General features: G+C 38.4%; 1 protein-coding gene across 6 annotated transcripts in view; it reads right to left on the bottom strand.

Moving 5' to 3' along the window:
- Positions 1-15,383, bottom strand: part of GAS2 (growth arrest specific 2) — a 98,265-nt gene that overhangs the window by 72,491 nt on the left and 10,391 nt on the right. For all 6 annotated transcript variants that reach the window (XM_056354550.1, XM_056354548.1, XM_056354545.1 and 3 more), the window contains exon 3: positions 7,336-7,460. In XM_056354550.1, coding sequence (XP_056210525.1) covers positions 7,336-7,460 — 125 coding nt within the window. The remainder of the gene's footprint in view (positions 1-7,335; positions 7,461-15,383) is intronic.

The raw sequence follows: 15,383 nt of genomic DNA, 5'->3' as shown, positions 1-15,383 counted from the left end.
AAGGGCCTCTTCTACTTGAAAAGGGAAAATAAAATTATGGTTTGCCCTATTTTTTGCATTTTAATATCCTGAATAATTTTAATGCACACCCACTCTTTGACAACTCCAGTAAGGGAAGCTCAAACAGCTTAGGTGTTGGCTTTATAAACTACAATATCTAGCCCAAATAATTTTTTACTAGCCACCTCATTTTTAAGAGCCTTTCAAAAATACTGTGGTCTTTACTACTCGATTCAGGTTTAGTTGGATCTTAAACCACCTACTAAGTCTTTGAATTCTGCCAAGCACAGCCTGCCTCCTGTCTACCAGCCAAGTTAGCTGCCTTGGGAAATTATTAAATATTTTCCTAGTTCTCTTCCTGGTTTGTTATTCGGTCAGTTTAAGTGAAAATATACTAACATGACCTATTAGACCTTCTACAATTTGTCAGATATGTACCGCCTTCTGTAAACAAAAAAAACCCCACAATTTCACCTGACAGTATCTGTACAAGTGTCTCACCTTATCCAAGACTTGAACATATCTTCCTGGATGACTTACAAATGAGAGTTACAATAACATATTCATTTCTTATTTAACTGATGTGATAATACTTGAATAGGAACATACAAAAAATTTCTAAACTCAAATTTCCTCATTTCTAAACTGCTGCCAGACACTTTGCTTTCTTTGATGATGTGTGCCTTGCAGACTCAGAAGCATTTGTTACTCCTCGTGAACCTCCGGGATTCTGAGAATTTCTCCATTTGCTTAATTCCCTTTATGCAAAGGAATAATTGAAAACATAGAACTAGGATAAACAATTTTTTTTTTTTCTCATAAATTGTTAGAGCCAACTCAGAGCTGTTACTCAATCCTGACTCTCACTGGTTTGGGAGATGAGGCAAATGCTAAAGTCATTAGTTCAGATTCTCTAATTCAGGAGGACTAGGTTCCCTACATTTGCTTGCAGTCCCATAGGAGAGCAGACACAAAGCTCTTTCAAGCAGTAAATTCATAAGCAAAGGTTTGTCTCCTATCTACATTTAGAGAACCATAAGTTTCCACGTGTCTTGTAAATGAGCAGAGTCAAATATAAATTTATTTTCATAATGGGTACTACCTAACACTAATCACAGACCACCAGACGGGGCAGCAATACTCCAAGCGCTCAAAGCACTTTACAGTGTTCACAGACCAAGCCCCTGTTTCACAGAGACCAGTATTCCCAAGTTACAGATGGGGAAAATGAAAGCCCAGGCATGTATTCTCCCAAAAGCAAACAATAAGCCTACAGGTGAGATGGAAAATTAACTGGGCCTCCAGTTTATAATCTTGTTCTTTTGCCACAAGCCCCTTCTTTCAATATTGACAGGATTAAAGTCAATTCCCTGGCTTTTCAAGTAGTTCAGTTTACAGGATTCTGCTTCCACAGATACACTCCTCAGAAAAATAACCATCTTGAAATTTAAAACAAACTGAGTTTTCAGCTGTGAAACTGCTGAATTGTTTCACCTCTTGGATCCAACTTCAATATTGGAACTTCATTACGGGCAAAAAAACTTCAATCCCAAGTAGCGGTTTAGATCTCTTAATTGTAACTCTCAAAGTTCTCTCACTAGGCCAAAAATGTCACTTGACGCAAACCTGCCTGACCCTGAGAAGCCAATGCTGTCACAGAGCGAACATCAACTAACAGATTTGCTAAATAAATTTCCCAGGAGTAAGTGAAAGCTTTAGATGTGGGACAACTGCAAAGCACACTTCAGATACTAGGATTATGGGTAAGAGGTGGACAGAATCAATGTTAGGAAAGACATGAATGTCTGCGTGTAGAAATTATTGTTTCATAGACTGTTTTAAGTGAAGTGCACGTACACATCCTAGGGCAAAATTTACTCACCGTTTTTTACACAACAGCTTTATTTCAGTGCACATTCAGTTTAATCTCACTAAACCAGCTCCCATTGGAAGGATAAAATCCAATGCGTACTTGAATTAAATATTTGCATTTGGATTTCTTCTGCACTTACTTTATTTCTTTAATAGGCCAAATCAAATCTAGATCTCCGCTTCCTAAATATGAGGTTGAATTTTAGATTCTGATTGATTATTCACAAGTACTTCTGAAAGAGACTTGACTTGAGATCTATCTGATTAACCCATGAGAACTCAGAGAAAAAGGATGATTCCACCTCAACCTGTTTTCATTCATTTGCCATGAAAATGTAGCTTTCAGTGGAACGTTCATAAATATATAGGCAGCTTCAAGGATGGTGGGCAGACTACTATGCTCTGCCTATTAAAAGGGCGATAACTGTTAACACAATTTATTTATGTTTATTTTTAAGTCTTAATTAATGGGCTTACTAAACTAAGCCCAAACAAATGTGGGCTCTGTGCATACTGCACATGCCTTGATGCTCTGAATTTGTTTGTACAGCTGGGAAATTCTCAAATTAACTGTCTGTCAGGAAAAGTGAAATACTGCCAGGAGAGCATGGAGATGAAATCCAAGCCAATGGGAGAAAATTACAAAATGGCATCCTGTGACACAAATCACTGCTACAGAATAACACCTGCTATAAATAGTAAGTCTGTAGTTTACAAACAGTAGATCATTAGCAGCAGCAGTGGTAGGTAGTTCCAACAACTCACTACCATAGAAACTTTTAGCTCTTAAAAAGACTGGTATCAGTCACCTCCTTGTCATTTTATGAAGTTACATGATTGGATTCATTTATGACTGTAAAATCTCCAAAAAGTGGGAAAAATGACTTCTTTGAAAATATATCATACAGTCACACCAGTCTAGTACTACCCTCCTTAATAAAAATTTCCATTTTCATTTAAAACTCAAAGTTGTTTTTTTTGTCTGAAGCAAAGGATCAGATACAACATCTATGTTTTCAGAATCATCAGGTTTTGAAGCACGGTTTTGCTGCTTAACAATGAAGACGACTGTCTTCTGGGATTTGCAAAAGAACCTAACGCCTAACATCCTTTGAAATGAACAACTGTTAAATGCCTCATCTTTAGAAACCAAAATGCTTTTAAGTTATTACCGAATGATTAACAAATCAAACACCACAAGGTTAGGGAGCTAGACTCGTGGAGGACACATTCAGAGTATTTCTTATGATACCCAGAAGTGCCTGTTAGGGCATTAAGATCAGAAGGGCAAAGAGCACAGACTGTGTAAATGGCATCGGAGGATGCCGTACTCCAGTGCTCTCAATCACACATAACTCCTCTGGATAACAGATACCAAAGCGGAGGGTGATTTAGGTGCTATTTTTAGTTGCAGGGATTCAGTCCTTAAGAGGCGTCTTTACAGAGAAACAACAAGTAACGACCTGAATTTAAAAACATTTCTTTGAAGTTTGACCCTTGTGAAAGGATAGATTTGCCCACATCTACCTGCACAACCAGCAAGGCATTCAGCCCCAAGACACAATAATGTACAGAACACAAGAGTGACCCTCCTGAGTCAGCTAAAGGTTCATCTAACACAGATGCAGGCTGGCCATAGCAAACACGTTACGCCTCTCAATACTTTCTCAAGCTCGAACCAATTTCAGCTGTGGGGACTTCCTTGTCTAGATGGGGTTCCTGTATATGCAGCCTTCCAAGAGGTGTCTCTTCCATTACTTCGAGTATCTTCTTGAACCCAGGTAAACTTTAACACTTACTGGCAAGAAATTTCCAGCCAGTTCCTCAACAAGGCCTCCCTTGCATTTGTTTGGCACCTACTAGCTTCATTCAATGTCCCACATTTTCTGTATATAAAAGACTGAACGCCTACCATGCCATTCCTGGTTTTGCAGGTTCCATCGTATGCCCCCATGTTCTCTTTCTGTACCGAAGAATACTAACCTCCTCAGTCACACATAGAAAGCTACTCCATCGATCTCCTCAACTTATAAAAAGTTACTCCTTCATTGCCTTCACTCCTACGGAAAGAAGACTTCACTTTTGCATTGCACATCTAATTTCCTTTCCAGTTTGTTAAAGCTGTATTCCCAAATCATGCCACTAGTACTTTCCTAACTTTTGTAAAAGGTCCCCCATATCCAAAAGTGCCTCCACATGACACAAAAAAGAAGTTTTTGTATCAATACCACCATCTTCCTTCCAGATCTGGAACATGTTATTTTGGGAGGCACGACTTTTTTGGTTTACGCCTTCCCAATTTATTCTACACTCAAAAAGGTTGATTCTGACCTAGGGGGTCCCTGAAAGCTGAAGTTCAGTGCTCCCTAGTGAGAAAGAGCACGATACAGTTTTGTTAAGAAACAAACTGCATAACTGACTATGACTAGAAACATACTGCACAAGCCGTTCACCCACAAGCAAGGGGACTGCACCTCCGCCATTCTGTACAGTATTGCAATATGAACTTAAGGAATTATGGCAAACAACTGATGAGTCATTGCACGCAATATTAGTTTCTGATGTCTTCATACATGTGTTGCCTGTAGCTGCTAAACTGGCCAGACAGCCCCAAAGAGCTGCACAAGTGAATTCATGATCAGCGGTACATATACATCAAGTAGAACACATTATATCATCATCTTCCAAGACAAAACCAAAACCAAAATATTTCATGGAGCTTTGGCATCTAGGAAGTCGTTTACAAGCAAGGAAAAACTTCACTTATGAAGCAGACTAAACCTTCAGGCTTGGGGAGGGACTTCGCAAGATTACAGACAGACACAGCCCCCCATTATCTATAGCCTTATCCTGTCTCCCTCCCTCAGCTGCAACCTGGTGCTGCGTGCAAGCTGATCCTTCTGGCAGCCACTCATATCAGTCTGCTTCTGTCTAAAAAAAAATAAAATTTGAAGTTACATATATGGATAGAAAAGCATGTTATCTATTTTGACAGAGACCAAAGTCTACAGAAGTCAGCAGCTTCTTCCAGCTGCCAGTGAAGTCACCAGGGCACCTGGGTGAAAGACCATAACGATTCCCTTTTCCTGTGCACAGAGAAATGGCCAAATGGCTTCAAAATTCCGCATGTATTATTAACAGAGAGCACAATAATGATTCAGGGGAGGATTGTGGAATTCTTACTATGCTAAATTTCATACAGTATAATCATCTTGTAAGTTTCCTTGGCACTACAAGTCAGATTTTCCAATGTGTAGACTAGTACTATTGCCTAGGACTGCTACACAGGCAATTAAAATCTGAAAGGATGAATAGCTCCCTAATAGTCTACAATGACACAAATCTATTACTCCGCCATTTCTTTGAATTCTTACTATACTAAGCATGAAATAACATACATTGAGGAGATAGCAGCAGAGCAGAAATTTCCCCTGTAACTGCATTGCCCATTATATCAGTTTGACCTTGTAAAGACCAAGAAACCTCAGTTAATTACAACACACGGGATTACAAAAGTCTAACTGGCTTTGAATGTAACTTAGGTTCAAAAAAAGGGATTCGGCTAACTGATGTCAGGCAGGCCATAGTCTCAGCTGAGGACGTTAATGAAAGAAAGGAGGCGTACCTCTTTTCAGTGGCAAAACCCAGAAGTACCAAACATTGGCACATTTCTGGGACATCTTTCCAAATGGCAGCTCTCTTCAAATGAGCCACCATCTGACAAAAGTCTGATGATACAAAAAAAAAAAACAAACCAAACACCCCAAAACAAAACAACCCAAAATCCAAACCAACAAAACAACCAAAACCCCCCAAAGCAATAGTTAGATACCTAACAAAAACATATTCTTGGAATTTCTGAATATTCCCTAGGACTTTGTAATGGAATTTATGACTATTATTTTTCTTGAGATTTTTATATTAAATAGACATGGCTTTCTGAGTTGTAAAGCATTCTTTTACAGACTAACATTTTATAATTTAATTCATTTTCTAGTACACTAGCCGAGCAAGATATGAAAAGGGAATGTTTTAGAACAATGTCACCAAGTTTACCTTTTGCGTATTCACTGAAGCTTTTGGTCATTTTTGTCAAGAATGGTACCTTTTGCTTGCTTGTTTGGTAAGCGAAAAAAACAAGACAACAAGTAACTCCTCTTTTTGCCCAGCCAGTTCCTAGGCTTAGCCAAAAAGACTGCCAGAAGTGCTTTCTCAGCTTCGGAGCTACCATGATGCTAACAGGCCACCAGTTAGGTGAAGACAAGCTGGACCTTATCATAAAGAGGAAATCGGAAGTCATCCAGTACTGATGCTTATAATTTGAAATATAAAATATGAGTTCCAGCTGGCTTTTCCTCCTTTGTGAAGGAAGGCTTCCTTCCCGCTCTATTTTAGTTCTTATCTTTCTTCCCAGCTACCTCATCCTTTTTCTTTAGAAAGAAAAATCCAAAGCAAGCAAAAAACAACACCCCCTACACCCCCCACAGAAAGTTCAAAAATAATAAAATAAATAAATAAATAAAACCTGCCTTAGTCCATTTTCTTCTGCAACACAATTACGAGCTTGGAACCAAGAAAAACAACTTAAACAGCTGCAGCTGACACAAGGCTGTCAGTCCTCAGAACTGCTGACAAATGTTATGCCATGCCTCAATTTCTGCTACAGACAAGTAATGAAAACAAGTCAAGAATAGAAGATGCATTATGCTATTTCTGCTCTTGGGCTCTTTTTTACTTGATGTGTATTTGCCTGTTTTAGCTTTCAAGGAAGACGTATCTGAATTCAACAAAAATAAAAGCAGTTTCACAGTAAATGCAGTAGTATGTCAGCCATTTAAATTCTCCCAGAAAGAAACTTGCTACACCTTTGAATTTCTCCCAATAAGATTGTCCTACGAAAATAATTTAAATAAAAGGAAGGTTAAGATCTTGCTTGCCTGCAACCTCATCTTCACAAAGTTCTTCAGCATCTTCTGAAGGTTCAGATTTTCCACATCATTCTTTCAATTCTTTACTGAGCCCCTTCCAGTACACCAACAGGACCTTTAAACTCACGGCACCAAAACTAACTACAGAATTTGATTATTGGTCTCGCTAGAACCGTTTATGGAAGAAATGGCACCTCCCACAGCTACTTAATATTCTCCTTGCAAATAAATACGAGGGTCACATTTTCTCCATTAGCTACCACATCACAATGCTAGAGCTTGTTCTGTCTTATCCCCCACATGTTACAAGTCATTTTTGAGTAAACACCTCTCATAGCTACCTTTATCATCACCCCTGAAGTATTTATTCGCCCAATTTTGTATTGTAATTTTTCTACGCAGACCAATTACCTGCCTGCCCATTTGCAGAGCTCCCACAAATGAAATCTGTTAATTGCACAAAAAATTTCAGTCCCAAAACAGTCAGACACCTCAGATACTGATAAGGCATGCTAGAACATTTACGGACACTTACTTTGCCAGGCTTGTTTGCATCAAAGCTGTTTTCTTTAAATTTCTCCTGCAGGGTCTCAGCTAACCGACAAAGTAAGGCACCATTATCCAATTTCTCCATAAAGGTTTCTGCTGTTATTTCTCTACCTGAACAGCAAACAGAAAGTTAACATGGCAGAAAGCATGCAATAGTATAGACTGCACATGTGTAAAAAGAGAAAGAAATAGAAATCTTAACAATTTGAAATATGCTTTAACTATAAAACTTGCATTATTTCAAATATTTAGCCAATAACCTCACTACTACTTTCCTGGTAGATATACAGAAAATTATACAAAAATAACATGCTTTCTTTGGGAAGGCACGTGCTATTTGAAAAACAACTCTAGCATATCAGACTCCACATACCTCATTTTACTCATGAAATCCCAGTGCTTTTAACATCGTGTTTTTAAAACCAGAGTACAGGAGACAATTGCTTTACACCAGTGTGCACGGGTAGCTATAGATTAAGAGCTGCTAACGCTACTGCAGTTGATATTGTAAGAAAAGTACAAAACCATGTCAAGAAGGACTGTATTTTTTAAAAAAGACTTTAAGACTTCAGTTCGCAAAAAATTGACAACATAATACTTGTGATGGCAACACTCCTTTAAAAGAGCTTTTTCAGAACTCGAGTACATTTTAAAAAAAAGGAGAGACAGAGACATTTCACGTTATATAACACTTGACACACATTAACATTTTCACCCAAAGTACAAAGCCTAAATACTCTGATTTCAAAATATATCAATTATTATCATGCCAGATGACGCTGTCCTTCAGTTGCCACAGATTGTCCTCCCTGGTTACAGCAGACCAGATGACCTTCCGTTACACCATAATTGCTCCTGGTGGAGGAGATGACAAGAGTCCCATGACAAGATGTGCATTCTGACAAGGCTGGACTGGCCAGATGAGAAGGGAATCATTTACCAGCCTGGATGAAACGTCCAGGATCTTAACATCATTTCCCGGTAAAAACATTCCTGTTTCTTATCAAAGGTTTTCAATTTTCACATTTCTGCTGGAAAATTTGCCTTCTGTTTGGACACTTTTTTTTCGACCAAAAAATACCAGCTGTATTTTTTAGCCCTCTTAACTCCTACAAATATCAAGAGAGCATCAAGGCATAATTCTTGCTCTTCCTATTAAGACAGGGTTTATTTCTTCTTGGTGATATTTACATATGTCATTTGGGAACAGGAATAACACTATCAATTCATTTTTCACAGGCTATTGCACAGTGATCACCAGTAAAAATAGTCTACTCTGCTAAAAAAAATAATAAAAAACCCTTAAACTGAAGTGAGCGTGGTTCCTCATCCCATCCAGATCCACTCCTGCTTCTCAAAACCAGCTTGTTTGCAAGCAGGACAATGGCTAGCAGTCTGCTCGCTGCCGGTTGGGGGGGGGCTGTCAACAGATTTTTGACCAACAAGCAGCTCCTTGACTAAACGAGGGTTTTTTTTTGTTTTTCTAGTTTGGGGAAATCTATTTTCCATGAGATATCTAGAAGCTGAAAATGTTACAGGCTCATAACATCATTTTGGTCAAAAAAACATAGGAAAAGCAGGTTTACAAAAAAGAAGTAAAGCTTTGCTACATCTTTTCACTCAGAAAAGAGGAGAAAACTAACATTCAATAGTAAAAAAATAGATGATCAAAAATTGATATTTTACTCCTGCAGTATATTGCTGGTACGTTGTAATCTGACAGCCAATATGACGTACAGCACTGAAGATAGTAGCATTATAAAATCATATAAATATGATCACAGAACTGTTAAAGGAAAGCTGATTTCTCTAGGTCCTTCCCTGAAAACTTCACATCCTTTGGGCAAAATACTATCAGTCTTTTCAGCTTGGTCAGTTAAAATCAAAGACATAAGGGCCTTTGCAGCAAATCATCTTCAGATACAACAGTAGACATATTTTTGGTTGAAGTTAAACTTGTTTTTTCTAACACATTTTACTTCAGAAATATATGTTTACTGTGAAGTTTTTTTCCCCTTTTTATTCCCCCTTTATCCCCTCTGTCACACAGCCCACTTCATAGCTCCTGTATAGCGACATGACTTCTCCCGGCAGAAGAGCAGTAGCAGCTCTGCAGACGTTCATTGGTAGCCTGTGCATAACTGACAACATTTTAGCAGGGCCCCCAGCTCAGCTGAAGCTAGACCAAAAATACAATAGCCCACAGACACAAAAATCTAACATCGCTGCACCTCAAAAGCCTTCATCACCATTCCAGGCTAAATATTTCTCCCATTTGACCCATCAGCGTTTTTGGCAAGAGGTATAAAGCTAGATTTGAAAACTGTCTATGTTATAGGTACTCTAATATAGAGTATTGCCATTCAAAACAGACTCATTTTCTTCTAAAAAAACACAAACAACCTTTATTTCAAATGTTTTGAACCTACTCAATATTTTTATTTTATTTTGGAAAGCGTAATTTTTTCACACAGTTAAAAAAACCACATTCTACGTAACTTTTCTGTCCTACAATCTGCAAGTTTATTATTTCACTGGTCAAGCATTAACAAACCTACAACCTCTTTAGACGTATTTTCTCTTTACACAGACATGGGAAAATTCTTCTAGCTTCTTCTGCTATTTAACAATACTTTTATACTATTATAAATGCTGAATTGCATTAGCAGTTTGGTCACTGCACATTGTATGCTAAGCTGGAGGATTTTAGTTCTGTCCCCTTTTATGAAAGCTGAAAGAATGAGTTTTGCATTGAACATCTGTATCCAATGAAAAATATATTAGGTGTCAGCTTTCAATTCACTGTATTTTATGGCTCCAAAAGGTGGCATTTCTTTGCTAAAACAGACACTCTGACATATTTAACAGTTGAAATGTATTGATTCAAATCAGAGTAATGTTCATAGCCTGAGGAATAAAATGGCTCTATATGTTTGTATGGAAAAAACATTAAACTCCATTAAAAATGTATAACTCCCCCTATAATTACAAGAAAGCAGTTGCAATGTTTTTACAGAATGGTAATAACATTAAGTATAATAAAAAAACAATACTGAAAGTATAAAAAAAAAAACAAAAAAAACCAACATAGCCAGGAATATGAAAGCTTTCTCGAACTTTGCAAGCACTGCTTACCCTCTCTTTTACCGCAATCACCAGATGCCCCTGTAAAAAGACGAACTGTTACACCTGAACACCTACCACTTGGAAACAGTGGGCAGCTATCTGTAAGGCCACCCAGTCCTGGGGGTCCTAATGCAACCAGACTGGGAGGTCTGTGAAAGAATAACTAAGAAGAGCCCACGCCAAAGGCGTGTGCCCAAGAGGTCGAAAATCAAACATTCCCTAAGGGCCATCTCAGACAACCAGAGCTTTCAGAAGAAGGTGGAGGGACTCAAAGACTAGAACAAAGTACCAAAATCTAGTCGGTTGGTGTAATACCTTAGTTTAACAGCTATAATGCAAGACACTGACTCCAGCCTCACAACTAGCTGATTGACTTTTTCAATCCTATGCTTCCGTGGTAAGACAAAACCAGTAGTTTACAAATAGTAATGTTTCACTTGGGTGAATCTCTGAAACGCATTGGTAGGAAGAGCTTCTACGATACTGAAGATCAGTGGAACAGCTCCTCCTGACCCTCTCAATTCTGTGGCATTTGAACCCAACATAGCAGAAAACAATAAAAATAAAGAAAACAAAGGCAAATAATTTTATGCACATGCAAAACTGGTTCTCTTCTGACAACGCTACTCTGTTTCGTACAATAGCTGACAGCAGGAGGAACAGTCTTGATAGCACTGCAGCATTACCTGAAATGGGACATATAAACAATCCCTAAGGCATGTTGATATTCAAGAAAATTGTAAAGTTACTCAACTAAATAAACTTGTAGTAGTTCTGCTGGCACTGATGCAGTATCAGTATTATGATATGTCTTGACATTCAGATATTCAAAACCTGCATTTCCCACTGCCTTGAGCTGAACCTGCCAATGTTGAAAATTAAGGTACTGCTACAGCATCCTCTTAAGATAAAAAAACCAAGCAAGATCACCGAGATGAAGTTGGTTTTGCTTTTATTAAGAATCAAAAGACAGTTTTCTTGCAGAAGACTTAGCATGCTTTATACTCCAAACTTTCTGCCTCCTTCAACACACCTTTAAATTCCAAGCCTGGTCTACAGCTCAGTGCCTCTCCCAGCATCCTCACCTCTCTGTTCCTTTTCTCCATGCCGACTTCACTTTGCACGCAAGCAACCTTTATATGCCTCATACAACATCCAACATTTACATGTCCAATTCCTCAGCATTACCTATGAGGTCCTGAAGCCCAGAAAGGTCTCCGAGGAAGAGGCCTCAGTACTGAAACCTTGGAGGCCAGGCATGTGCCCAGAGCGCATCGTACAGGTCTGTTTCATGGTCCCATGTGCTAAATGAAACTGGATGGATTAAGTGACAATATAACCCTCTGCAGCTGGTAAATGGACTCTGGGAATGGGAAAAACTATCAGAGCTCTACACAACAGCCAAAGGGGAAACAGAAACTATTCCTCTGTACCTGTCCCCAACTACAGACTGGTGATGAGGCTCACTGCCCCTGATGTCAGCCCTTTCACTTCTGCAGACACACAAGACAAAACAAGACAGTACCGGAGAGTACAGCAGGCAAGCAAACCCAGTTTGCTTTCAAATTACCATCTTGCCTCTGCTAGATTACCATGGCCCAACTGTGTTAATTCCCACATGAAGCTTGCTCAAGGTGGAACAGTAGTTTTCAGTATCCACAAGAGCATTCTAATCAATATTTACATCGCGTAACAGATTTGGACTGTGTCAGCAGTGAAAGCATTGCCGAGTGCTTCACAAGCTCTAAACCTAATAAAAACAAGGCTGAGAGATAATCATGATTTTCAAGATGGTTGGGTAGACACATCTCCATAACTTTGTCACTGCAAGAATCTCTCTACTGAGCCACCAGCTCTCAGCAAAGGGAAAGGAAATTAAGAGGCACAACATCCACAGCTCCAGTCTTCTTCCCCAGCCTGCAAACCCCAAGCCCTGCAACACTGGCATGCCCTGCTTTGAGAACACCGTAACGTACAATATTGCATGAGTTAATCCCATCTGACACATTGATTTCAACTGCAATGTCCTTTTTCCAGCCCCCAGAGTACAGACAGCTAAAATCTATTCAGCAATGGAGCTTTAATGACAAACGATCCTCTCAGAAGCTCTGAGTTTCTCTGACATGGTTCCAAAAATAATTAGCAAAATGTGTACAAAAGTACTAACAATTACTAAATAAATCCACAACAGTGTCCATGCTAAATGAAAATAAAACGTCCAAAGTCTCAGGGTTAAGAATTCTTACAGTGTTATTTTTGAGCTGCGCCATGTATCTCAGTCTTCCAGTTTATCACTCAGGCTAGATCAAATTCCAGCTATGCATAATTTCCATCTAATAGCAAAACCTTGCATTTGTATCGTTAAGTGCAATATCCTTCTAGCGTTTTCCAGTTTGCAATTTCAAATCCACACCAGGCTTTGCTGCTGCAAAACTGTCACCATTTTAGCTTCCAGAAACACTATGTAGAACCTATTTGCCTCTCCACAAAAATTTCCAAAAATACCACCAACTGATCAAACTACCTCAGAGGTTCAGCCCTACTCCTGCCTAAAGTACTTTTTTTTTTTAATCTACATTTATTTGAAAAGATTATGTGTCCTTGTTGAGTCACAGTACCAATGACTGAACCAAATAGAGATGAAACGTGAATCAACATGGCAAAGACTAATTGAAATGTCTATTCATTTTCTTTATGAACTGAGAAATCCTACTGCATTAAAACTGGCATAAAGACACATTGAGGCCACACAAGTTACAGTGCAGAGCAAACTAGGGTGTGGATACACAGAATATTACCTGCATATCCATGCATGTGAAAAATCTACTGACCATTAACGCAAATTACATTATTTCTCCCACGGAGGAAATAAAAACCAGAACAAACCAAAATCTTCTTTATCATTTTATCCTTTTGAATGCTTGAAAGCGACAGAGTATAAACAAGTTTTTACCACTAGGCAATGGCATGCTATAAATTTGTACCTATTTTATCGTACAGCAACGTGCTCATGCGTCCTTCCTCTCATTATAGTTAACCTAAATTATACAGTAATTAAACCAAATTTAAATTCTGAGTTAATATATCTATATGAATATTAATTACTTTAATTCAGTTACACTTAATTTATTTTGAATATGAATTTTAACCTAATTGAATTATTAATTTGAATAACAATGTCTATACAGGAATTCAAAGCATTTTAACAAATCGCTATAATTTCAGTTCTTCAGGACAAACTCTGAGAAAAGAAGGGCTTGGTGGGAGAAGGTGCAGGAGAACGCATTAAGCGAATGAACTCTGTATGCTGCTTAATTAAGAGAAGGTTGTGCCCATTTAGTTCTGCAGTGCCAAATTTCGTTTCCATATGAAAAATCAGATTTTTAATTATAGTTGGCACTTCGGAACCTCCTGCTGGTTGCTACTTTCTTGCTAAAAAAAGTGACCCCATTCCTAAACATGTCACTGTGAGAACTCTGTTATGAACTGCAAACAAGCTTCTATTTGTTTTAGCATGGTTCACTAAAACTTCATTGTCTAAATCGTTTAAACAATACATTAAAACCTTAATGGAATGTGGTTTTTCTAATTCAAAAAACAGCCTTTTGGATTGCTGTCTTGTGGCAATTGGAACGAAAGTCAGGATTTCTAGATTTTGTTCTGGCATTGCCTAGACAATTTCATCCTCAAAACTCATTAATTTAAATGCAAGTACCACACAAAGACGTAATTTAAAACAAGTCCACTACTGAAGTTCTGAATTAACTATTCCAGCTCTAAGAAGGGTAGCTCCTACCTGCAAAATACCACGTTCTTGCATTCTACTAACACTGTATTTACTGACTACACCTCTCATAACATAGTGATATTTCCCTTCCTCTTAAAAAGAGGAAATACAGCCATGTGGAACATACAATGAAAGGTGCTAGGCATACTCTATTATTGTATATCACTGAGGCGGTTCAGCTACGGCATTTGCCAAGACAAGACACTGCCGATGTCTCACCAGAACAGACTTCCAAGGAAAAAAAAAAAAACAAAACACACCACACTATAAAAACCAGCAAAAAAACAAACAAACAAAAAAAAACCACAAAACCAAAAACCCCCAAAACCATACACAATAGTTTAAAAATGCTCATCCAACCTCTCCTCCAAAATAACGTCAAAGAAAGCTTCATGTAAACATCATCTCCTCTGAAATATTTTCTCCTCTTTGTTCAAATGAGAGGAACTGCTGGCACGTTTCCCTTAGGATAGGGTATTGTGCAAGTCATCACACAAAAGCCACTTTCCCCTGAACATTCTAACAAACAACAAGCTATTTCCTGGCTCATAGCTGTTAAATTCCACCTTCTTGAATGAGTCGTATATCCCAAAGAGCTGTCTCTCTCCTTCCTGCCAGGGACATATTCTCATTTGCTTCTCCTCATGTGTACCTGATTTTTTTCTTGGCTTTTGCATCCTCTTTCATCATTTGGCTTCACACACTACAATGTACAGCTGCAACCAGTAAATACCCAGGTCCCAGCTGCAGCCACTAGGTCAGACCCCTCTACACACAAGCTTCCACAAGTCTTAGCATGCATTGCCTTGGGCTGCAGTTATCAATCACTGGACTGCTTGGTCAGCAAAGAACTATTTAATGGCTCTTTCTGTTCAATACAATCAGTACACCCATACTCTTTAGGAGGCCTACCAAAAAAAATGGAAGATGGTGATGGCAGTAGTTAGCACCCTTCAGCTTAATGATATTAATACAGAAAACACGTGCAAAAGAACATTTGAAAGGAAATTTGAGGAAAAATAAAGATGAAATTAATAATACAGTTCTGTTATGCTACTCACAGAAACACCGTGGAGGTAAATAACTCATCAGCTTTATTATTTTTTTTTTTTAGCTTGTTA

This window comes from Falco biarmicus, chromosome 10 (assembly GCF_023638135.1).
Source record: "Falco biarmicus isolate bFalBia1 chromosome 10, bFalBia1.pri, whole genome shotgun sequence".
Taxonomy (NCBI): domain Eukaryota; kingdom Metazoa; phylum Chordata; class Aves; order Falconiformes; family Falconidae; genus Falco; species Falco biarmicus.
The sequence above is the reverse complement of the archived record's forward strand: the minus strand, read 5'-3'. Positions and strand labels throughout refer to the sequence as shown.